The sequence below is a fragment of the Motacilla alba genome, chromosome 19 (genome assembly GCF_015832195.1).
Source record: "Motacilla alba alba isolate MOTALB_02 chromosome 19, Motacilla_alba_V1.0_pri, whole genome shotgun sequence".
In the NCBI taxonomy this organism is placed as follows: Eukaryota; Metazoa; Chordata; class Aves; order Passeriformes; family Motacillidae; genus Motacilla; species Motacilla alba.
The window spans coordinates 4,508,580-4,532,008 of NC_052034.1; the positions used below are offsets into that span (position 1 = coordinate 4,508,580).

Genomic DNA, 23,429 nt, shown 5'->3' on the forward strand with positions numbered 1-23,429 from the left:
GGCAGCCTGGGCCTCTTTTGTTTTCTTTTTTCCAGGCCAGACGTGCTCAGGGCAGAAATGCTGAAATGCTTTGGGCATTTCTCGGATGTGCTGGGAGGAGCAGCTTAAGGCCTTGACTCCAAACCCAGGTTGTTGCCAGGTCAGCCTGAGACTTAAATTCGAGTTGATGTTTGGATGTGACAGAGTCGCTCTTAATCCTCTCTGAATCCACTGCGGAGGGACAGACTGAGGAAAGGGACATCATCCCACCAGGAAGGACGGCGAACAAGGCACCCCGAGCAGCACAAAACTGCAGGAGAAGCTCGGCTCAGAACCAGTAAGGAATTTCCCGATAAATTATTATTAATCAGGGGTAACAACAAGGGCTGTTGCAGTGTAGAGCAGCAGAGGGTTTGCTGCCCGAGGGCAGCAGAATTCAGACCATTCTCTTAGGCTTGTCCTGACTAGCCCAGAGAGCTGAGCTTTGCTTTGCTTTTAGTTTTGCTTTGCTTTGCTTTTTTTTGGGGAGAGATTTCACACCTAGCAGCCTGGGCTCTGGAACTGCAGCGGTTCCCAGCCTTGCCCTGGGGGATCAGCCCCATTTCCCCAGTTCTCCTCACCGGCTCTGCTCAGCCCTTGGCTGCAGGAGCTCCCCGGGGCCCCTTTATCCAACCAACCCCTCTCCTGGGATCTGCTCCTGGCAGGGAAGGGCTCGCTGAGCCTTCACGGGTCTGTGGCTGGTGGTTGGGAGCCTGGAGCAGCAGGAGGGAGCTTTGTCTTAGCTGATCAGCCAAAGCAGCTCAGACAATGCCCAGCCCTTCTCCCCCGGAGCCTCCTGCAAGCCTCAACCCTCGCAGGGCTGTTGTCCCCCAGGGCTGGCTCGGCAGGGATGGGATGGGATGAAGCCCTGGCACAGCACTTGGGGACAATGCCAGCCCTGCCATAGCTGAGGCCAGGGACAAGGAGTGGGGTGAGGGCTGCAGGAGAAGTTCTGCCCCAGAAGCCGGTGTCTGGTAGGTGCCCTCAGCTCCCCAGGGCTTCCAGGTGGAAATGCCTGTCTCAAAACCAAATGAAGCTCTTTCCAGCAGGATGCCAGGAACAGACAATGCCAGGAGCTGCCTGTGTCTGAGCTGGCAGAGGAAAGACCTCTGGAGAAGTGGGCACCCTGCTCGGGTTTCATTCCCCCCGAATCTTGCATCATTTAAAGCCCAAAGCTGCACCACTCCTGCCCGAGCGCTGGGACAGATTCCTTGGAGCTCCTGTCCCAGCAGAGGCAGAAGAGGCAGGATTGCTGCAGCCTCGTGTGCATTTGCTCCTTGCCCCGATTGAATAAACATCCCAGAGTTATCAGGAGCTGCCAAAAGAGCTGAGTCGACATTAATTAGTAACTGAAAGATTGGTTGGAAGGGGAATGACGGGAGCAAAATACACTGGCTTTTGTTTGCCTTCTGCAGTGAAAGTGCTGAGGGCTCCTGCCCCCGCCACTCACCTCTGGCCTCTGGTCCCCACAGACAGAGGTGGCACCTGCCCCATCCCAAGCCACCTTGTCTTGGAGTTCCCCAGGTCTGTTCCCAGCCTTGACGTTGAGAAAGCTGAAATCCCAAGAGTAAGCCCTCCAACATGGTGATATTTTGGGCAAACATAGGCCCAGGGCTTTTCCCTTTGTCTTCTGGGCATCGCTCCCCCGTCCAGTCTCATTTGGGTTTTTGGCTTTGCCAAGACCAGGCTGGGAAACAGCTGGTTGCTTTTACACCATGAGGTATGTTATGAAATGAATGTGGAAGGACCTCAAAACTGGTTCCTGGCTCTGCCTTTCTGCTGTCTCTCCCCACTCTCTGAACAGTGCCCAACCCGCACCGGGGCCGGGGAGGAGCTGCTTACACTGGTGGCAGCCCTGTCCCCCTGCAGACACTCCCAGTTCAGTGTGGACTGTGGGGGAAGCTGCGTGGGAGATCATCTCTGCCCCTGTCCCCTGTTCCGACCTTGGGCTGTTTGCTTTCCCCTCCGGGGCAGGCTGAGCAAACACTGGACGCTGGGGCTCTGCTGTGCTCCAGCCCGCACAGTCGCCGGAGGGACACCCAGGATGAGGCTGCTCTTCCCTGCCCTCGTGCTGGCCCTGCTGGCCACCACCCGTGCCGCAGAAGGTGAGCTTTAGCCAGCCAACCCCTCGCCAGGTGCTTTGGGGATGGAGAAAGAGCGCTTCCTGGGCTGATGGAGGGGCTGGGCAGCCTGGGCAGGGTGGGGAGGGAGCGGATGGTGGCCATGGCCGCGTTGGCTGTACCCTGCAGGATGGGGAGAAAGCAAGTGGGCAGCACATGGGTGTCAATGGTGCCTTGGCAAACCCCTGCCCATCCACAGCTGGGCTGCCAGCACGGAACTGGGAGCATGGCACAGCCCAATGCGTGGCTCCCATCCCAGCAGGACCTGAGTGGGAGCAGGGCAAGGAGCTGCTGTAGGCCCTGGTGATGGAGTTGACCGTGAAGGAGTGGGGTGCCCCCAACCAGGACATCCCCAAGTTTGTTTTCCCCCGTGGGGCTGGGCTTGGGAGGAGGCATGGGCCCCACTGCCCCACTCCACATGACCCCTCCTGAGCTGTGGGGTGGCTTTTGCAGACTCCTGCGAGGGCCGCTGTGAAGAAGGCTTCGATGCAGGGCACAAGTGCCAGTGTGACACCCTCTGTGTGTACTACCAGAGCTGCTGCAGCGACTACTCCACCGTCTGCAAAGCCAAAGGTACTGTCCCCATGGCCTCCCTCCTGGCCAGGGCACAGGGGGAACAGCGTGGCTGTAGGTGCTCCACACCGTGGGGTCTGTGCTGGGTCAGCTCTGCACCCACCTGTGGCTGAGGGGTGAGGTCAGCTCCAGGATTTGCTGCAGCCCAGGGGGTTTTTCGGAGCTGCCCCATCACCATCTGGAGGGTGGGATCTGTGCTAATTGGATTGCGCTAGTTAGTAGGAAAAATGTCTGCACTGAAAGGGTGTTCAGGCATTGGGATAGGCTGCTCAGGTGGAATCACCATCCCTGGAAGTGTTCTAAAAAAAAGTGTACTTGTGGCACTTGGGGACATGGTTGGCAGCGCTGGGTCGAATTAGACTTGATGATTTTAGAGGACTTTTCCAACTTGAATGACTCCATGATTCTGTAAATCTCTGTTGCCTGGGAGGGAGCATCTCCTGCACCCAAACCCAGGGGGAATCAACCTGCTCCCTCCTGCAGTGACCCGAGGAGATGTCTTTGCCTTGCCGGAGGACGACTACCTGGACTACAACCTCACTGTCGACTTTGTCACGGACGAGGTGCCCGTGGCAGACCCCACAGAGCTGCCCACAGCCCCAGTGCTGGTGGAGACCACGCCAGAGAGCAAGCCAAACCCCGACGAGACACTGCCAGAGGTGCCCAACACCACCCCAGATGCATCTGGGGAGCCCGAGGAGCTGTGCAGCGGGAAACCTTTTGATGCCTTCACCGACCTGAAGAACGGATCCCTTTATGCTTTCCGAGGTACTTTGGGGAACTTCCTCAGGCACGTGGGATGTGCTGCCATGCTGTCAGCCTGTGCTGGTGTCTGCAGTGCCTCCTGCTGCCCCTACCTCTCCTCTCTCCCCAGGGAAGTACTTCTATGAGCTGGACAAGACCAGTGTGAGGCCTGGCTACCCCAAGCTCATCAGTGATGTCTGGGGCATCGAGGGCCCCATCGATGCAGCCTTCACACGCATCAACTGCCAGGGCAAGACTTACCTCTTCAAGGTGGGCTGCAGGGCTAGAGGTACCCCCAGGGTGGCCAGCACAGCCCCCCAACCCACCCTATATCCCCTTCTGACACCTTCCATTCACGCAGTGATTCCAGAAACCCCAAATCCCTGTGGTTGTTCTGGAACCCCAAGCAACCACAGCCTCGTGATGGGGCTCCCCAGCATCCCCTCGCTCCGCCTGGCAGACCCGTGGCTGGGGGATGTTGAACCTGTGACCCCTCTCTGTCCCCCACCCCCCAGGGCACCCAGTACTGGCGCTTTGATGACGGAGCCCTGGACCCTGGGTACCCGCGGGACATCTCCGAGGGATTTGAGGGCATCCCCGACAACGTGGATGCAGCGTTCGCCCTGCCCGCCCACAGCTTCCACGGCAATGAAAGAGTCTACTTCTTCAAGGGTAAGGGGGGCAGCCCCTGCTCCTGGCAGAGCCTGGCACCACCGGGCACAGGCTGGACACCCCTCCAGGGCTTGTCCCCCACTAACAGCCTGCTCATCCTCTCCTAGACAAGTACTACTGGTCCTACGACTTTGCCCAGCAGCCCACGCAGGCCGACTGCGAGAAGTCCTCGCCCTCCACGGTGTTCAAGCACTACGCCTTCATGAACAGGGACAGCTGGGAGGATGTTTTCCAGCTCCTCTTTGGCAGCAGGATGCGTAAGGGCTGGGCCAGCCCCAGGGGGAAGGGTTGGCGGGTCCCAACAGCAGGCACTGACTGGGCACAAGGAATGCAGACAGCCAGGGAGGAGGGAGTGATGCCTGCAAGCAAGGGCAGGCAGGATGGGCCATCACCTCCTGCCCCCAGGCCATGCACAGGAACCCCCCAGGCCACAGCTGCACCTCCCACAGCTCCCGAATCCCACCCTCACTGCCCTTATGCCCCCCATTACCAAACCCATCACCGGCTGCCTCACACCATGGTGTCACTGCTGGGGACTGTTTATTGTCACTGGAGCTGGAGATGCCACAGCAAAACCCCAGCCCTGGGCAGGGGGAATGAAAGACAGAGAGAAGGAGAAGGGGGCTCAGCAGACCCCAGCCAAGGGGGTGGGGGGCCACTCCTGGCTCAGCCTGTCACTGTCACATGTGCCATCCAGGCTGGGATCCCCTGGAGCATTCCTGTGGGTCTCAGAGCAGGTGCTGGGTGCTGCCTGGGGGGGTGGGCTCAGCTCACCCCACAAGCTGCCGCCCCTCTCACTCACCCTGTGCTCCTTCTGCAGCCGGGGCGAACGGCCCGTGGTACATCAGCCGGGACTGGCGGGGGGTGCCCAGCCGGCTGGACGCTGCCATGGCTGGCAGGATCTACGTGGCCTCCCACCAGCCCCGCAGGAGGAAATCTCGCCGCCAGCGCAAGAGGTACAACCACCACCGGTCACTGAACTTGGGATTCTGGAGCTGGCTGCAAAATGACCCCGACTCAGCAGGTGTGGAAAGCGATGGGCTGTCGGGCTCCACGTGTGAGATGCTCCAGAGTGTTTACTTCTTTGTAGGAGGTGAGTCTGGCCTGGCAGGATCTAGGAATGATGCAGGATCAAGGCTGCCGGAGCATGGGGAGAGCTCCTCTCTCTCTGCAGTGGCTCTGGGGTGCAGTGGGAAGGTGCTGGCAATGAGGGCTGGCAGCTCCCCAGAGCTGGGGACAGCCCTGACTGCCATGTCCCCTTCCCCAGACAAGTACTACCGTGTCAACCTGCGCACCAAGCGCGTGGACCTGGTGCGGCCGCGCTACCCCCGCTCCATCGCCCAGTACTGGCTGGACTGCCCCCAGCCCGGGGAGGAGAGCACCTGATGGGATCCATGGAGCCACCAGCAGCACAGCCCCAGCTAGACAGAAATAAACTGTGAGGGCCATGCAGGCTGGAGAGCTCTGTCTGTCCATCCATCCGACCGTCTGTGCCGTGGTTTGTGCAGTCCTTGCAGTCCAAGGTCCCTGTCCCTGAGGGCTGTGGTTGTCCCCCCAGTCTGTGCCAGATCCCCGATGCTGGCCCCATCCATGGTGTACCTGTGGCAGCTCAGATCTGCTCTGCCAGCCAGTCCAGTGCCTCTTCCCACTGGAGGAGAGGGACGGTGCTGGCAGCTGCCAGTGGGGAGCAGCAGGGTCAGGTCTCCATCTCCCCAGGATCAGGGCACAGCCCCACGTGTGACAGCTGTGCAGGGAGGGGTGCCCATCCAAGGCCCTGCCTGGTCTCCCAGCACTGCCCCGCTCACCTCTGGGCTCTGGCAGCCCCGGCCACGGCGGTGCTGAAGGGATGACCCTTCCCTCGGGGCTGGGGACGCGCTCAGGGCCTGGCAGCTCCCGCTGCAGCGCGTGCTGCTGAGACAAACTCCTGCTCCTGCCACGACTCCTGCCATGAGGACACATGAACAAACCATCACCTACCATTCCACCACTCCCTGAAACTCCAGGGAATTCCTGAGCTGCAGCTGATGCCCAAGGAGTGGCTCTCACCTCTGCCTCTGGTGCGGCTGGGGGTGCCCGTGGGGGTGACGGGAGCCAGGCAGAGCCGTGTCCTCCTGTCCAGCACTTCCCTCGGGGGGCACTGGCTGTGGCACAGCGGGCACTGGCAGCACCTGGGGGTGAGCAGAGCGGTCAAGGTGGCTGTGCCACCCCTGTGCCACCCCTCCAAAGAGACCCCTGGGGCTGTACCTGGAGCATGGTGGCATCAGCTGGCCCAGGGCAGCGCTGTGAGCACCCTGAGCAGCTGGGGCAGCTGGAGGCAGGAGGGAGCTTCTGCAAGTGAGGACAGCAGTGGGTGGGTGGTGTGTGCATGCTCAGCCTGCCGTGGGCAGGATGGCTGCAGAGCCAGGACCCCCTCTCACCGGCAGCCGGGGGACAGAGCTGGGGGTGGTGTCGGGCCGCCGGTGCCTCACCGAGTGCCCGCGGGGGACGTGGAGGCTGCGGGCACTCCGGAGCAGGGGCTGGCTGTCACAGGAGCTGCGCGTGGCTCTGCGGGATGGGCCAGCTGGGATGTCACCACTGAGGTGTGGGGACAGACGGGGCTGCCTGGGCAGCAGTGAGGAAGCCCGGCAGGGCATTGGCAGCCTCCAGAGAGCCCTGCCCAGCCCCATGGAGTCACTGAGGGAGGCTGGTTGGTGCAGGGTGCTGCCCAGCCAGGGGCTCTGGCTGCCCTGGCAGCCCCTCGATCCCCTCTTCAGGGGTCCCACACAAGCCTCCCATACCTCATCTGCTCATTCTCCACCACGAAGTCCCGCAGGAGACCGTAGAGGCTGGGCCAGGCTGGGGTTCCCTCTGGTGGAGGCTGCCCTGCAGGGCCGTACCTGTCTCCCGAGCCCACCCATGCTTTTGGAGGGTTTCCTGTGACCTCCGTGCCCCTCACTGGCACTCTGGGCAGGCACAGCTGCTGGCGCAGGGAGAGGTTTTCCAGCTGCAAGGCATGGATTTCTCGCTCCAAGGTTTGCAACAGCTTCTCCCGGGACACCTGGGAGGGGTGGGTGGAGAAAGGGGTGGGTCAGGGAGGTCCCAGTAGTGGGGAGAGGAGCTCAGAGGGGGTCCCTGTCTCCGATACCCTGTTGGCCAGGGGTCTGGTGGTGACCCTCCGGGCACGGCTGGCGTAGTGCAGCGTGCTCAGGGTCTCTGAGAGGCAGCGTGAGGATGGGGAGATGCAGGCGACCTGCCAACGAGGAAGAGATGCAGGTAGACTGTCATCCAGAGGGTCACCATCCTTTTTCAGCCCTCCCCTCCACGGGTGAGGGGGTGAGACCCCTGCCCAGCCTCCTCCATGGTTTTACCATCAGGGTGATGCCCGAGCCGCCCAGGGATCGAGCCAGCAGCCGGGTGAGCTTGCTGTCCCGGTAGGGGATGTGCGTTCGCTTCCCTCGGGGTTTGGCCAGCAGGGAGATGCAGTGTCCTGCCGGAGGATGAGCCACAAAGGATGTGACAAGGCGCTGGTGGGGGCCAGCAGGGCGTTCCCAGGGCGGGTTCCCAGCCCTTACCCAGCGCCAGGAGGCTGCGGTTGATGCTGTTGGCCTCCACGGAGAGCTCCCCGCTGGAGCCAGTCTCCTTCACCCGCTCGCTGCCAGCCAGGTCCACGAAGCACAGCGTGCCCTGCTTGCTGGGGCAGGCGCTGGCCTGGAGAACCACGTTGGGGGGTGATGCTTTGGCCCTCATCACCCCTTCCCCATGGCCCACAGCACTGCCCCGACTCCTGGATCTTGGATAGGATTCCCGGCTGCTCACTCCAGCCCCACCCGGGTATCCTTGAGGAGAGCATGATCCCCCCACCGTGGGGCTGTTTGCACCCCTGGGCTGAGCCCCGAGCCCCCCAGCCCTGCCCAGGAGCAGGATGCGTGCTCACGGCTCGGCTGCAGACGTGGATGGTCAGGAGTGCGTGGCTGCGGCTCGAGTGCCTGTTGAGGGCGTGTGCCGAGGTCCGGCGCCTCTGGGATCCTGCCGGGGGAGGAATTGATTGCATGGACCCCACATCCCTGCCCCAACCCCACAGCATCCACCGCCCAGCACCCCTGCCAGACCAGAGCTGTCTTGGCTCTGTAGCTCTACGGGGAGCCGCTCCTCTTGCTGCCATCAGAGCGCCACCAGCCCTGGGGACAGTCTGAATCCCCCCACACCGGGTCCAGCACGCCCTGACCGTGTCCCAGCCCCGCGCCCGTGGCTCAGCACCTTGCAGGAGCAGGCTGACGATGGCCTCCAGGCTCTCGAATTCCACACTGAGCTGGTTCTCCACGTAGAAGCCGCGGGTTTTGCTCCAGCGCAGGGGCAGGGCGCACGGTGGTCCCGGGCTCAGCAGGTCCCGGACCTGGCATGTGGCAGAGGGAAGGCAGGGGAGAGCGGGGCACCGGGTGCCAGCGGGGCCGGAGCGGGCGGCTGGGCAGGCATTTACCTGCTCGTTGTAGATCTCCAGGTAGGAAGCGCTGAGAGCCAGGTCAGAGCCACGGCTCCGGCTCTGCTCCAGGAGGCAGGTGAAGGACCTCTGCATCAGCCCCAGCAGGGCCGGGGACGCCGGCTGGGTCTCACTCTGCAGAGATGCCAGGATGGTGAGCGGTCACATCGGGCACCCGCCTGCACCGTAACCGGCTGGCAAGAGTCCATCCCGCCACCAGGATCAGGTCAGACGGTCAGCGTTGTACCTGGCCGAGGGGTCCCATCAGGGTGTAGGTCTTCCCCGAGCCGGTCTGCCCGAAGGCAAAGACGGTGCAGGAGAAGCTGTGGAAGGTGCTGAGCGTCAGGCGCGGCCGCAGGCGGTGGCACAGCGATGCCACCTCCCGACACAGCCCGGGCGGTGCAAACGCGCCGGAAAGGGCCGCCGTGGGGTGGGTGGAGGGTTGGGGTCCGCGGGGGGCTCTCCAGGACTCACCCGTCGATGGCCAGCTCCACCAGCTGCCTCATCCCGCTGCCTTCGAACACGGCCTCCTGCGAGGCGCCGGCGTCGAACACGGCGCTGAAGCCAAAGGTGGCATCGTGCCTGGCCGCGCTTACCTGGCCGTGGGGACAGCGGCGGCTCAGGGGGTGCCGCAGCCCTCCCCAAGCCCGACACCCCCACCGGGAGGTGGCACTTACGTGGACGGCACCGTCACCGAGGCTGTGCACAACTTGCTGGTCACCTCGCCGCGTCTCCGTGCAGGTCAGCGGCCGGACCCTAAGGGTGGGGTGCGGACGGGGACACAGAAGTGTCGCTGCACGGGGACCCTGGGGAGCCCTGCTGTGACCTCGTCCCAGGCAGGAAGGTTCCTGCCGCGTCCCTGAGCCCTTTCGTCTCCCCTTACCTTAGCACCACTCTCAGGCGCGTCTCTCTGCCCTCCACGGGCGCCCCCCGCTCCTCTCCAGGACTCCTTTGGGGAACAGAGGGCAGCAGGGTGGTGGGTGCCCCCCAGCTGGGGGGTTCTGCCCGCGGGCACCCCGGGGGCTGGGGTAGAGGAACCCCCGGTCATGCTGTGCTTGCACTGTCCTCCCACCTCCACTGTGCCCTGAGGCCTGGCAGGGGACAGAGCTCACTGTCCCCGCCGTGTCGCCGCAGAAGGACGGTCCTGTCCCCCCTCCAGCCCTTTTGGGATGCCGCCCCCCGGTGCCTGTATCAGTCGGGCAGTCACTGCCCAAGTTCTGCTGCTCCAGGACGGGGTGGCCTCTGTCTCCTCCGTCTCCCCGCCAACTTACGGTCTCTCCTGGCCCCGTGGGAGCGTTCTGGGCCGGGGGTCCGGCTGGGGGTCCCCGTCCCGCTCCTCCTCTGGTTCCATGCGCCCCCCGGCACCCGGTGCTCGGGGTGCCCGCAGCGCCCGGCCGGTCCCGGTGGGAGCCACCCCCAGCCGGCCCCGGCTGCCCCGCACAACCGGTACCACCGCTCCGGTTAAACATTGACCGGTGCCAGCCCTGCGGGAGAGCGGCGGTCGCACGGCGGGGGGCGAGCGGGGGAGGGCGGGCAGCCGGGGAGGGAGCGCAAGGGGCGGGTGGCAGGTGGGTCCCCGAGCCCCGGCATCCTCACGGGCCCCACCGTGCCCCGACGGCGGCGCGGGGAGAGCTGTTCGAGCAGCTGGTGGGGATACTGGTCCCCGAGGATGCTGGGGAGTCAGTCGGGGCTGTCGAGGCTCTGCCATCGGGGGCGCGGAGCTGGGATCGGCCCCGGGAGCCCTTGGGAAGGGCTGGGGGGGGGGACAGCACCGCCCGCTCGGGGCGGTCCCAGCCCGCCGGGGGGGACCTGGGGGGGATAAAAGCCGGGGCGGCGGCGGGCCCGGGGGAACCGGGCAGGATGAGCGCGGCCCCGGGCACCTCCCGCGCTCCCCAGCCGCTGCTCCGCTTCCCCGACGGGGCGGGCGGGCCGGGCGGCGGGAGGGCGGCGGGCGGGGGCGGCGCCCCGGGGCCGTGTCCCTGTCCCTGTCCCTGTCCGGGGGGGCCGCGGAAGCGGCGGCGGACCACGTTCAGCCGGGGGCAGCTGTCGGAGCTGGAGCGGGCCTTCGCCGCCGTGCCCTACCCGGACATCGCCACCCGGGAGCGCCTGGCCGAGCTCACCCAGCTGCCCGAGGCCAAGATCCAGGTGAGCCCAGGCGGGACCCCCCCCCTCCATCCCTTCCTCCTTCCCTCCCGGAGTTCCCTCTCCTCCGCGGGGCCACCCTGTCGGGGCGCTGTCGGTGTCTCACAGTTCCCCTCGCCCGTCCCAGGTCTGGTTCCAGAACCGCCGCGCCCGCAGGATCCGTAGCGCCAAGCCGGAGCCGCCACCGCTACCGCCGCTGCCGCCGCCCGGGGAGCGGGGTCCCCCCGCGGCACCTCCCGACGGCAGCATCCCGTGCCCGGCCCCTGCCCTGCCGCCGCCGCGATCCCACAGCCCCGCTCGGGGCCTCCCCACCTCGCTGGGCTCCATCTCCGACCTCATCTACAGCGCGGCCATCACCAACCTGGGCGAGCCATAGCCGTGGCAAGGACCCCTGGCTTCTAGGGACCCTCCTGGCACCACGGCCCCCCCCGGATTAGCGCCACGATTTCATTAGGGTGTGGAATTACCGCCGGTCCCAAAGGCTCCGAGGATGTCATCCAATATCCTAAATGCCGGTGCGGCCACAGCAGGGGCAGCTCCCCATCAGCTCCCTAATACCGACTAATCTTTCGGAAAAAATACCTTAATCTGAGGCCCTATCCACGGATGATTGTGGCGCGGCCGCCCCTAATCCGCAGGCACGCTCGCAGGTGCCGGCAGATCTCCCTGGATCAGATATTAAACCGTGTTTCCAGGGGGGCTTAGCTGCCATCAAAGCATTAATCACTGTGTCTGGCCCTGGCAGAGCGCCCACCCGGCAGGTGTCCAGGTCCCCAGGGCCTGCTGTGGGTGTCCCCTCCCCGCTGTGGGTGCACCAGGCTGGCTCTGCTCTCTGTCCCACAGCACCTGAGAAAACCCTGGGCTCAGCGTGGAGGGGTGTTCCCTCCCTACCTCCAGAATCTGGGCACTCTTTGGCAGGGGTTGGGAGCACCGTGTATCCCTCACTTGTGCAGGCATGGGAAGGTTTGGACAGGAGATGCAGAGGGAGAGAGAGGATTCACATCTCTGTAGTGTCTTAGATGCCACATCAGTGTTTCTCCTACCAACAGACATCTCCCGACATGCAGGAACACACAGTGTTATTTATTCCCAGAATAAAAGGACAAGAATTTCCCAGAACAGGGATGGCAGGAGCTGATGCCCCTCTCCCTGCTGGGGTGGTTGGAATCCACAGCCATTCCCTCTCCTGTTCTGCAGCTCTGGGAATTCCAGCCCATGATGCATTTCAGGAGCAGGAAGCAAAGGACGAGCCTGAGGAGTGCAGCAGTCTTCCCACAGCAGGAACAGGTACAGACAGGACAAGATCTGTCCCAAATTAGCAGCTCCTGAGGAGAACAAAACCCTCCAGCATGAAGCCTGCAGGTTATGGTCACAGTTTCCCAAGGTCCCCTTCGAGGGTCCGCACCATCACGTACAGCTCGGCCAAGCCCACCACCGAGGCCACAATGACAGCTGACAGGACACGCTGGGGACACAAAAGAGACAGAGGTGAGCCCGGGTGTCCGGCCTGGCCAGCTCAGAGGGGCTGCCAGGGGCTGGCTCACTCACCGCCGCCGTCTCTGCGAAGATGTACTGGCTGCCCAGGTAGGTGCAGGCAAAGGCGGCCACCACGGTGACAATGAAGTTGAAGATGGTGATGACAACGGCTTTCACGGAGCGAACTGGGGACACAGGGGTGAAGGGGCTGGTTTTAGGTAAGGCTGGGGAGTAGGGCTGGACACAAGGTGTAATCATGCACAGCTGCCTCAGCTGGGAGATGTAATCCTGGGGGAGTCACACGCTCGGTGCCTCCAGGAATATTGGTAAGAATGACCAAGAGGCTCCTTTATTGAAAACCTCCTGGTGAGATATTCCAAAGGGAAGGGCTGTCACCAGCTGGAGATGGAACAGTTTCCATGCCTGACCTGCCACATGTCAACAGGACAGGGAGCCACTCACCTTGCCTCCCAAATTCAGCCAATGGCCCATTCATCTCCTGAAAGAAAGGATTGAAACAGCTTGTGATCACTTGTATTTTCATGTCGATAGTAATGTTATTACTGTGTGTGCAGAATAAAAGCAATGCCAGTGCCCTGTCCTGTCCACAAGACTCTGAGGTTTTGGGTGGGTGGGCTGTGGGGGAGCAGCAGTTTCACAGCACATGGGTTTCTCTGAGATTTTGCACAAGCTCTGCTAAAACCACCCTGGATTATAGATCCCAGCATGGTTTGGCTTGGAAGGGGACCTTAAAGGCCATCTTGTTTTAGCCCCTGCCATGAGCAGGGACACCTTTCACTAAAACAGGTCAAACCTGGAGGGGCCCAGCTTGGCAGAGAGCAAAGCAGATCTTCCCATGGGAATTAATGTGCACCTGGATGCCAGGTACAGTGAGGAAGGGCAGAATGGGATCCCAAGGAATGCCAGCAGGAAGGGATGCTGACTTGTCTGAACAGTTACCCTGCCAGAAGATCTCAGCTCTCTCAGGAAAGAATGAGTGCCCACATATCAACTTGTATTTTCAGCTTTTACCTTGACATGAACGAGGCAATTTTAAAACTATGACAAAAATTTAACCAGCACACATGCTCCCAGTCAAACATTTACGGCATGTGCTCAGTCTCCCAGAACAGAACCTGAGCTCTCTGGCACAGTGAGCAGCTCCCAAAAGTCAGTATGTCTAATTCACCATCCTGTTAACCCTATCCTACCTCTGTCCTCAACATCGGATCTGTTGTTCCCGGTGTGTTTACAGTGTGCTCTCCTCCAGAGCATGCCACATCCCCTCTGCACTGCACTCACTCTAAGGGAGAAAACCTCCTTTGCTCCCAGGTGTTTGAGAGACGAATCCTGGCAGCAGCCCCTCACCTGGCCGGTGATGTTGCGGGTCATCCGCTGGTACTCCTGGTGTGCCAGCCTGGCCTTGATCCGCTCCAGCCGGGCCACCAGCTCGGGGTTCTGCGGGAGGCACAGACCCACCGTGAGGGCCGGGAGCCGCCGCCGCCTCCTCCCGCGCCTCCGGGCCGGCCCTCACTTACCCGCGGCGGCACGGGCACCTCGGGCAGGTGGATCTCGCATCCTTCCAGCAGCTCGTGCAGGTGCAGCGGAGACCCTGCGGGCGGGACACGGGGCGGTCACGGCGCCGTCGCGGCGCGATCCCGGCGGCCCGGCGCAGCGCGGCCTACCTGCCTCCCTGAGCGCGGCGTGCAGCCCCCGCAGCAGGCTGAACGGCACCAGCCCTCCTTCCTCCGCCAGCGCCGCCTCCAGCTCACCCCTCAGCCCGGCGGCCAGCGCCGCCAGCTCTCCGGCCCGCACCGCCCGCCGCAGCCGCGGCCCGGCCCGCACCGACGACGCCATGTTGGGCCCGGCCGGCGTTACCGGGGCGACCGGGAGGGGCGGCGAGGGGAACCATAGAGACGGCGGGGCGGCGCGGCGCGGGCCGCGGGCGGGGCGGGGCGCAGCGGCGGCGCGGGGCACTGTGGGCCGCGGGCGGTGGGATGTCGGGCGGCGCGGCGCGGCGGTACGTGGCGGCGGCGCTGGGCCGGGCCCGGGCCCGCGGGCCGCCCCCGCTCTGGGAGCCGCCCCCCGCCCGCCACCTGCGGGCTCTGGGCACCGGGGGGGCGGCGGCGCTGCCGCCGCTGCTGCTGCCGCCGAGGCGGCACCTCTCGTCGCGGTGAGGCCTGTGAGGGGTTGGGTGAGGGCAGGGGGCGCTTGGGGGGTGAGGGGGTGATTGAGGGTGCTTGGGAGGGGGTGAGGGGAGTTGGGGTGTGGGTTGGGGTCTGTCGAGTCACTGGGGGAAGACTGAAAGAGCTGGGCTGCCGCAGATGTGGGAGAGGGGGGATTGGGCTAAAGGGACAGCTGGGTGAGGGTGCCCAGGGCGGTGGGGAGAGGGGACACTGGCAGAGGGTGGAGGGTAGGGGAGGGAACGGGCAGCTCGGTGCGCAGTGGGGCTCGTGTGGGTTGCCCGAGGGACACACAAGGTGGAGAGCAGTGTCCCCCTGGGCTGGGGCTGCTTCACCCCCTGCAAATCCTCCAAGCTGCCTCTGTGCTCCCAGGAACCGTCCCGAGGGCAAAGTGCTGGAGACCGTGGGGGTGTTCGAGGCCCCGAAGCAGCACGGGAAGTACGAGACAGGCCAGGTGAGGGGTTCTGGGGGGCACAGCTGACCCTACAGGCTTGTGCCACAGGGACTGGGCAGCTGAGGGATTTCCTGTAAGGAAAAGTCAGCAGCAGAAGGCTGGAAGTTTCACAGCTCGGTGCTCCTTGTCTGTGCTGTGTCTGCAGTTTGTCAGTCATCTGACAATAGCAGCTCGATAAGAATCTGCAGCACAACACAACTGTTGTACAATGGCGTTTGCTCCTGTGTCTTACTTTGGGGTTTTCTCCCTCAAGGATCCAAAGAAACAATCAGTGAATTTGAGAAATAAGAACTAAACTTGTGATTCCTGTCCTTATGACTCTCAGATCTGTTTGTGAGCAGTCTCTCCTTTCTGCTGCTCTATTACTGCACTACTCATTTAGTCTTTCCCTTTTATGGGATAGAGAGGACATGGATTTCTTCTTCCATCCCAGACTGTTTCCCTCTTTCTGCTCTGGGTCATCAGAGTAATGTTTCCCCCTGTGTCCCCATCCCACGCATTACAGCTTTTTGCAAATGTTTGTAGTTTTACCTCAGATAACAGATTTTTAAAATAATTCAGCTGCAATTCTTTGTTCCTTCCAGCTCTTCCTTCACAGTGTGTTTGGCTATCGAGGAATAGTCCTGTTTCCCTGGCAAGCCAGGCTTTATGATCGGGATGTGGCTTCTCCTGTGACAGAAAAGTAAGGATTTGAGGATTTGGACTGTAAGACTTGCATTTTGTAGTGAGTTTCCTATTTGGGGTAAAAAAGTGTTTTTAAGGAGGGGCAATGGCATGGGTCTGTTTGCATGAGTGTAAACTAGGAGAGGTCATTAAAGAGGAGATGCTTCATTACTGAGTATTATTAATTAGAGACATGATGGAACTATGAAAGTGTGTGTATGGAGGAAATAAAAATCAATTTAAAATTATGCTAATGGCATTTTGTATTCTACAAAAAGACCCTTTTTGAGTTAGATCCAGGCTCCTGTGTTACCATTTGGAGGCTGCTGTAGATTGCCACTGAGTTGGGTTTGTCAGCTTCCTCCTCAACTTCAGCCCACTAAGCCAAGCTCATCCTTCTTGAGTTGCTGTTCAGTTCTCCCCTCTTGCATCTGTGTTTCCCCTGGCCTGTGATAAGTTGTGGTGGGAAGGAGTGAGGATCAGAGAGAAAATCAGAGGGCAGTAGGAGTATCCACCCCAGAGAGGAGCCTACACTGAGCAGGAAAAACCTCTGAGCTGTTGTGCCTGTGCCAAACACCACTGATGGTCACCTCAGCTGGTCTGTCATTGTGTGGGTGGCTCGTGGGGCTTTGGTTTGGGTGCAGCCAGATGATTACAGGCTGCAAAATGTGGCTTTTAAATAAAATCACTGTTTGCAAGTGCTTGGTGCTGGTAACAAGAATTTGCTGCCATCCTGGGCTTGAGCTCAGAGCTTTGCTTTTCTCTTTAGGAGCGAGAATGTGGCAGGCCATGGTTCCAAAGAGGTCAAGGGTAAAACACACACTTACTACCAGGTGTTAATAGATGCCCGGGATTGTCCACATATAGTAAGTAATGAGTAATCTTGGTATTGAAACTTGAGTATCTTCTCCTCCATGAGTGGTTCAGAGGGACAGGCCCTGAAGGAAAATTACTTTGGTGGCTAACTGGATTGGTTAGGATTTTTGGATAAATTTGTTCTTCAAGGCATGTTTTTCCTGAGAGAGATCATCTGGAATGTCATACAACTGTTTTCTGGATCATGTTTCCCCTTTCCAACCCCCTTTCTTCTTCCTGGTGCTGTTCCCACGCTGTTGCACACAGGTCATTAGGAGTGTGGGCTGCAGCACTGAAAATGCTTCTCACTTGTTTGAGAGGGGAGTTAGCCCAGAGGAATTAAATGGAGAGAATTCTGAGGTGAATTGGTTAAATGAAATAAACATTGCATTCTTTATAAGCCACAGTAATGAGCTGAAATATGACTGGAAACTGTCCTGCAGCAATGCACACAAAGACATAAACCTCCCTGTTTCTCAGTCCCAGAGATCACAGACGGAGGCAGTGACGTTCCTGGCAAATCATGATGACAGCAGAGCTCTCTATGCCATCCCAGGTGAGTGAAATCCTCCTGCAGCCTCTGCTCCTTGTGAGGTGAGGTCAGAAAAAATATCAGTGGTCAAGCCCTGCCAGTGAAGCAGCAATTCCTGCATTGGAAGGACATTCTGTAGCCATCTGTCCATAGCTTAGGCCTGTGCTGGACACAGCAGAGTGACTAAAGTACAGGAGGCCCTTGGGATAGCTGCAGGTTGGGCCCTCTGTGATCAGACACGCCCATGATTTGAGCTCTCGAGACATAGATGCCATACCAAGTTGTATATGGGCTGTTCTACTTTGTCATCAGGACAGCTGGATTTGTTCCTGTGCTGGGCATTTCCTGCCCAGAGTGCTTTTGGGGCAGTGCAGGCACTTTGCAGGGCAGTGTGTGTTTATCAGAGGAGTCACTCCATGAAAAATCTCACAGGAGAACACTGCCAAGAGTTATTCCTGGCACATCTCCTCCATTCTTCATTGCAGTTATGATATTAGCTTGGACCTCTGCTGCCAGAATCCTTTTTTCTCACCGGTGTGATCAGTTTTTCTGCCAGGAGACTTCTGTGCTGCACTTTGCCGGGAAAGTTCCATAACTTTTGGGGTTTCTTTTTCAGGTTTAGACTATGTAAGCCATGAAGACATCCTTCCCTACAGCTCCACTGATCAAGTGCCCATCCAGCATGAGCTCTTTGAGAGGTTCCTCATGTACGACCAAACAAAAGGTAAATTCTGGTTGCACAGGCAATTCTCCAGAGCCAGATGCTTGCAGTGCTCTGTAACAAACACCCAAACTCCACCATCTTGGATATGGTATAAAAACCGTGTCTGGCGTGGGGTTTGTTACAGTGAAGCTGCCTTTGAATATTTCTTTTAACCATGTGAAAGGAATTGTGTTGAGGAGAGAGCGCTACAGTGTTTCACCTTTCCTTCCCCACAGTCCCACCTTTTGTAGCAAGGGACACTCTGTGTGCGTGGCAGGAGAAGAACCACCCCTGGCTGGAGCTCTCGGACGTGCACCGAGAAACCACGGAGAACATCCGTGTCACTGTCATCCCCTTCTACATGGGCATGAGGGTAAGTCTGTGCTGCTCTGGTAATTCTGCCATTTCTTTCACTGCCTTGTTCTTGTAAGATTGGTTTGCTGCCTGAAGGTCCCTTCTGCTTACTGGAGAAGTGACATCTAACCACAGTTGCCATTTCATTCTCATGGATATAAACATGAAACTGTTTTGCCATGTATTTTTGGAGAACATCTCCTGCATATTGGCTTTTGCTGGTTATCAGTAGGATGAGAAGTAACCTGTAATGTTCTGTACAACAGTGCTAGCAAGATATTTGGGAAGACTTTTGAATTGGTCTTGTTAGTGCCTCAGTCATGTGAGGTGACACTGGGGCCATCTAACACGTCTGTTATCCTGCCCAGTGATGGGCTGTGGTTCCCTGCCCATTTCCTGCCTCTAGTTTGGCTTAAAGGGTTTGGCTAAAGCCTTCTGGATTTAGCTGATAACTATGGGCTCTTTATAGCACAGAACTTCACGTGGACCATCCAAAATAATGTGGCCCAAACAGACTCCTGCGTGGGAGAGCTGGGAATTCCCACAGCAGTTTGTGATTTCTGAGCACGGCTCTTGGGGAGCCTGAGCTGTGGCAGGTGCACGTTTTGGTGTGGATTTGCAGCTTTTGTGGAGTGCAGCTGATGTTTGTCAGAAAAACAGGTGCCCAAAGGCAAGGAAAGGGGTGTTTTTAGATCTGTAGAAAATGCATAATTAACATGGAGATGAACCCTGGGGGTTGTCACGAGCTCCTTGCAAATCTCCCACGTCATGATTCCTGTAGAGCAGAGCCAGTGCCAGGCTCTGCTGATGGGAGGCCTCAGAGCAGCTGTCTGTGCTCATGTGAGTTGTCTGCGTCACCCTGGCACGGAGTGAGAGCCCCTGTGCTGGTGCTGTGGTGACAGCTGAAGAGTTTTTGGCACCAGGCGTCCAAGGGCAGCTGCTAAAGTCTTTTGTTTCTCTTGACAGGAAGCCCAGAATTCCCACGTCTACTGGGTAAGTGCCTTTTGTGTCACGGAGCAGCTCAAGGGAAGAAGTTAATTTGCTGTGGCATCACTGCCGCTTGATAAGCTCTGAGGGAGAGTAGCCTTTGCCTGGCAACTGTTTCCCAGTACCAGCTGTAAGTTATCAACTGGTTGCAGCTGATTCCAGCTCTTGATAAAAGTCTTTCTTCTGCCCAGTGGCGCTACTGTATCCGCCTGGAGAACCTGGACAGCGAGGTGGTGCAGCTGCGAGAGCGGCACTGGAGGATATTCAGCTTGTCTGGCACCTTGGAGACAGTCCGGGGCCGTGGGGTTGTAGGAAGGGTAGGTACCAGGCAGCCTTTTTTTTTTTGGGAATCACGACCCTTTGTTGGAGTTCTCTCACTTGATTGTGTGGATTTGCCAGTACATTGCTTAGTGGGCACTTGAAATAGATGGAGTGGGAAGCTGGCAGTGAAAAAAGTCACACGAGCTTTTCATCTGTTGTTTGTCTGCGTGAACTGAAACTTCACACTGAGTATTAGAGGATGATCCTAAATGACTGGTGGTTGGAAAACTGGAACTGTAACAGGATTCTGGTGCTACTCAGTGGACAAATTGTTTGCTGTGTAATTGGGGGAAATGCTGGGGTGTAAGTCTCAGTTTGGTTTTGTTGCATGCTGTATAAATTTCCTGTTGATGCCTGTCTGTGGTAGAATTGCTGATGCCCAGTGGTCTCTTGTCTTCTCAGGAGCCAGTTTTGTCCAAAGAACAGCCAGCATTTCAGTACAGCAGCCACGTCTCCCTGCAAGCATCCAGTGGTCACATGTGGTAAGAAAAGAAGCCCTTATTGCTGCAGCAGTGTTTGGGGTGTAGGGCCCCCCAGCAGCGACCTGGGGTGCAAATAGCAGCCTGGGGTTGTGGCTGAAAGCTGGGTGGAAGTGGAGAGGACAGGGCATAGTTGGTAGCTAAAATCTGATGAGCTTCTCTCTAGCTGTATCCTGGTTAGTGATAAGATGATCTGTTGGTTCTCTGCACCAGGAGGGGTTCCAGGATAATTTCTGCTCCTGCTGTGTTCTGTGCTAGGCTGGATTTAAAGACATTAAGCAGTTCTTCCTTTTGTCCTTGCTGCAAGAGCCAAGGCCTTGTGCTGGTGATTCCCTCAGCAGCAGGGATGTGTGCTCTGCTATCTCCTTTCTTGAGAGAGGATTGGGCTTTAACTCCATGTCCATGCACTTCTGTGTCAGGGATTGGCATGCAGGGTTTTCCCAGTTTAGACCAGGTAAGGACTCCAGTCTAACTGGTGTTTAAGTTTCTTCTCCTGTAAGTGCAGGGAGGGAAGTGCCCAGCTGAGCTGTTCTTTTCCTGTGCCTTGGGGTTAAAGCAGCTTCCCTTTATTTGCCTTTTGGCTGGGTCAGCACATTCAGTGCCACCTCTGTGTGGACAAGGATTGCACAGCCACCTCTTGCCTTCTGTATGACAGGTCCTTCTGCATTTCTTTAAGGAAATCTCCTTCAAAGTTAGGTTGCATTTGAGTTGGGAAAAGCAGGAGAGCAGCTCTTTGCATATAGGGCGTACCTTGTTTGCCATGTGAAGTGTTTTGAATTGCCTGAATGGATGCCCTGGGGAATAAAACCAGTTTTTCCCTCTCTGCATACATCCTGAAGATGAAAAGACAAAGGTTCTGCAGCTCAGAAGCTGCTCAGCTTGACTTCTGGTGTTGAGTTGTGTCCTCTCTGTCCTGAGAACCTGTTAATTTATCTCCACAGCCCTCCTGCCCATGTTGTGTTCTGCAGTACAGTTGTCTGTAGTTCCGAGCAGTAAACAAATGGTTGTACCAGGACAGGCAGGTTCAGCTGAAATGCAAAGCTGAAGCTGTTCCAAATTACATCTGTGATGGGATTTCTTAATGTCATAGACAACCAGTGGAGCTCCTGCCAAGAAACACAAATCTGAATTTCCGTGTAACCAGTCTGTAAAAATAGCTCAGATGTCTCTGTCTCCTGGGGAGTGGGAGCTGGGTAAACACCACTGCAGGTGCCTGGAGGGTGCTTGACTCCTGTGGGCTGCAATCATCACAGCTTGGTGCAGGAAATGTGTTAGGGATGTGCTGCAAAACTGCCCAGGAGTCCTCCATAAATGAGTTATCTTGGCAGCAGATGTTTGCAGCTGAGCCCATGTCCTTGCTGCTGGACCAGCCTTGCAGATGGACCCCCAGGATGTTGAAGGGCTCAGGTCTTACCTTTTTGCTGATGCTTCCTAGGTGTGTTTGTCCCTGGCCTCAGTGTGACCTGTGCCATTACTTTTGCAGGGGCACTTTTCGATTTGAGAGGCCTGATGGCTCCCACTTCGATGTCCGAATCCCACCCTTTTCCCTGGAAAGCAACAAAGATGAGAAGACCCCTCCCTCCGGCCTTCACTGGTAGATCAGAGGAGTGCCCAGAGCCACGGAGGCCGTGTGTGTTGTAGACCTTTGCCTCCCCTTTATGCTGCAGCCAAGAACACGGAGCTTTTAAACATTTTAAACCATTTTTGTTTTAACCGTTGTCTGCCAGGGAGGCTTTTTTTGGAACTTTACTACTGGCTCTTCTCTCAGGCTGCTTGTAAAACATAAGCTGTGCTCCAGGTAACCCTTCCCTCTGTAGCACCTGCTGGGTTTTTGGGGCTGGGGGATGTAGATCTGTGCTGCTGCAGAAGACTGGCCCCCCTCAGCAGGCCTGGACCCTTTCCAATGTGTTGTGACTTCTCTGCAATGTGAGGTTTCTCTAATAAACTGGCCCTTCCAGTTGCAACCAGTCTTCCTTCCTAAGCCAAGGCCATGGCTTTGCATCCAGCCTGTCCCAGCTTGTTGCTTCCCTCGTGTGGAGTCAGCCCAGGGTTCTTGCTGCTTCAGAAGCAGCTGCTCCTCCTTTAGGGAACAGGAACGTGAGCTCAGCTTTCCTGCAGTGCAGCTGCTTTTTGGGATTCAGCCAGGGTTGGAGCAGCCCGTGAGCTCCGCTCGTGGCACAGCTTGTCTGGGCTTTGCTGTGATACAAAGCCCGTTCTTTTTGGAGAAGAGGGTGCAGAGGGGACAAGGTGGGTGACATATGGTGCTGTCACAGCGTCCTGTGTGTGCAGAGCACCTTGCTCTGTGTTGTGATGATACAGGGGAGCCCTTCCCCTGCCAGGGCTTTGCTTTGCTGCAGGGATTTCCATCTCAGCTGCTGCAGGTTATTCCCTGCTCTCACTGTGGCTGCATCCGTATTTCCTTGGTAGTTCCTGCTTTGTCAGGATGCTTGTTTTCACCTGGAAATGCTGTGAGGCAGTGCTTGGCTTTGTGCTCCTGCTTGCTCTGCTTGGCAGGTTGTGTTTTTTTGGTGGCATGTGTCTGGAGGGCCCTGCAGGACTGTGAAATCCCTGTGAGATGACAACGGATGGGTGTGTGGGAAAGCCAGAGCAGCTCTGAGGGTTGCAAAGATCATCAGCCCCCGTGCTGTGGGACCCTTCTGGCTGCCCCTGGGTTTCTGCATGACTCAGGGGCAGGAGTGCTTGGCTTTGTGATAACCCTAGCAAGAGAATTTCCAACCTTCCTCCTTTCCCTAGTCTTGCTTGAATGACGAGGTGTAACTAACTCATAGGATGATTTAGAAGTATCCCAGTTATTCCCTGTTCCCTGGAACTCCCTCTGAGCAGCCTGTTTGCCTTTGGCTCTGCAAGGCAAACAGCCTTTGGGGGAGACTCTCCTGCTGTCCACAGCCAGTGGATTCCTGTTCAGAGAGACTCAGTCCCTGCAGTGTTTATCTGTCACCAGCCTCTTCAGTTTTGTCTTCCTTCCTCTCAGGTAGTACGTGCTCAAATTTAGAGTTTCAAAGGTTTAAACAGCCAGTCTGCTTTTAGGGGTAGAAAAGGATCCCTAAAGACCATTCACAGCTGACAATCCTACACTGCTGCTGCCATGCTGATTTCCTCTCAGGAGGAGGAGGTGGGAAGATGCCTCGAGTTCAGAGGCAGCAGGAACCTGTAGGAACCTGCTTTTCCCTTCCCATGCGGCTGCCCTGCCCCTCCCTTTCAGCTTTCCTGGCCATTGCAACACCCTGTGAATGTTTAACCTCGCCGCTCCACGCCGAGGGGATGGAGCGATCCCGGGGCAGGCTCTTCTGGGCTCTGGGGTGACATCCCATGGGGACTGAGTGCTCTGCCTGGGAACGGACATTCCTGCCTGGATAATCATTGGCGAGAACGAGTCACCGCGGTACCACACCGCGGCACGGGAGGAATGTTTCCACTCCAGCAGGCTTTGCCGTCCTGTGCTGGCGCCTGGGCGCGCTGCCAGAGGCTCGGCAGGGCCTTTCCCCAACCGCTTCATCCCTGCGGCGCCATCCCGGAGCGCGGCCGAGCCCTGTCCCCCTCTCCGTGTAAATACCTGTACAAAGAACCAGCCAATAAAGCGCTCAACGAACGCCTCTGCCTCCCGCCTCTCATTGCCCAGCGGCGCTGCGGCCACCGCCCCCGCTGTCCTTCCCTCCCCGCCCCGGTGCCGGTGCCG

At 58.6% G+C, this 23,429-nt stretch overlaps 5 protein-coding genes across 9 annotated transcripts; 3 read left to right on the forward strand and 2 right to left on the reverse strand.

Annotated features, from left to right (window-relative positions):
- The first annotated feature begins 79 nt into the window (after positions 1-79).
- On the forward strand, positions 80-5,616 carry VTN (vitronectin). Of its 2 annotated transcripts, XM_038158397.1 has the most exons (9): positions 80-316; positions 1,993-2,123; positions 2,592-2,711; positions 3,195-3,479; positions 3,586-3,725; positions 3,971-4,127; positions 4,235-4,384; positions 4,948-5,220; positions 5,395-5,616. In XM_038158397.1, the coding sequence occupies exons 2-9, from the start codon at positions 2,063-2,065 to the stop codon at positions 5,511-5,513; spliced, it is 1,305 nt and encodes a 434-aa protein (XP_038014325.1). In that variant the 5' UTR covers positions 80-316; positions 1,993-2,062; the 3' UTR covers positions 5,514-5,616. The 2 variants fall into 2 exon arrangements, with proteins under 2 accessions (XP_038014325.1, XP_038014324.1); XM_038158396.1 differs by lacking the exon at positions 80-316 and having other exon boundaries at positions 1,903-2,123.
- KIF12 (kinesin family member 12) lies at positions 5,596-10,343 on the reverse strand. Of its 3 annotated transcripts, none has more exons than XM_038158393.1 (17): positions 9,855-10,343; positions 9,467-9,532; positions 9,261-9,339; positions 9,058-9,179; positions 8,831-8,906; positions 8,584-8,718; positions 8,364-8,499; positions 8,041-8,132; positions 7,679-7,814; positions 7,475-7,593; positions 7,252-7,356; positions 6,905-7,164; positions 6,545-6,779; positions 6,372-6,455; positions 6,174-6,295; positions 5,933-6,069; positions 5,596-5,801 (listed from the first exon to the last, which is right to left on the reverse strand). In XM_038158393.1, exons 1-17 carry the CDS (start codon positions 10,289-10,291, stop codon positions 5,737-5,739), a joined length of 2,406 nt encoding a protein of 801 aa, XP_038014321.1. In that variant the 5' UTR covers positions 10,292-10,343; the 3' UTR covers positions 5,596-5,736. The 3 variants fall into 3 exon arrangements, with proteins under 3 accessions (XP_038014321.1, XP_038014322.1, XP_038014323.1); XM_038158394.1 differs by having other exon boundaries at positions 6,545-6,728; positions 9,855-10,342; XM_038158395.1 differs by having other exon boundaries at positions 6,545-6,671; positions 9,855-10,337.
- Positions 10,344-10,442: 99 nt separating this feature from the next.
- SEBOX (SEBOX homeobox) lies at positions 10,443-11,424 on the forward strand. The gene is made up of 2 exons (XM_038157610.1): positions 10,443-10,728; positions 10,853-11,424. The coding sequence occupies exons 1-2, from the start codon at positions 10,444-10,446 to the stop codon at positions 11,099-11,101; spliced, it is 534 nt and encodes a 177-aa protein (XP_038013538.1). The 5' UTR covers position 10,443; the 3' UTR covers positions 11,102-11,424.
- Positions 11,425-11,787: 363 nt separating this feature from the next.
- Positions 11,788-14,169, reverse strand: TMEM199 (transmembrane protein 199). Of its 2 annotated transcripts, XM_038157609.1 has the most exons (6): positions 13,887-14,158; positions 13,740-13,813; positions 13,570-13,659; positions 12,664-12,700; positions 12,274-12,386; positions 11,788-12,190 (listed from the first exon to the last, which is right to left on the reverse strand). In XM_038157609.1, the coding sequence occupies exons 1-6, from the start codon at positions 14,056-14,058 to the stop codon at positions 12,095-12,097; spliced, it is 582 nt and encodes a 193-aa protein (XP_038013537.1). In that variant the 5' UTR covers positions 14,059-14,158; the 3' UTR covers positions 11,788-12,094. The 2 variants fall into 2 exon arrangements, with proteins under 2 accessions (XP_038013537.1, XP_038013536.1); XM_038157608.1 differs by having other exon boundaries at positions 11,788-12,386; positions 13,887-14,169.
- Positions 14,163-23,342, forward strand: POLDIP2 (DNA polymerase delta interacting protein 2). The gene is made up of 11 exons (XM_038157605.1): positions 14,163-14,374; positions 14,757-14,838; positions 15,423-15,520; positions 16,271-16,367; positions 16,837-16,912; positions 17,505-17,612; positions 17,828-17,964; positions 18,912-18,938; positions 19,124-19,249; positions 19,656-19,735; positions 21,216-23,342. Exons 1-11 carry the CDS (start codon positions 14,199-14,201, stop codon positions 21,328-21,330), a joined length of 1,122 nt encoding a protein of 373 aa, XP_038013533.1. The 5' UTR covers positions 14,163-14,198; the 3' UTR covers positions 21,331-23,342.
- The last annotated feature ends 87 nt before the right edge of the window (positions 23,343-23,429 follow it).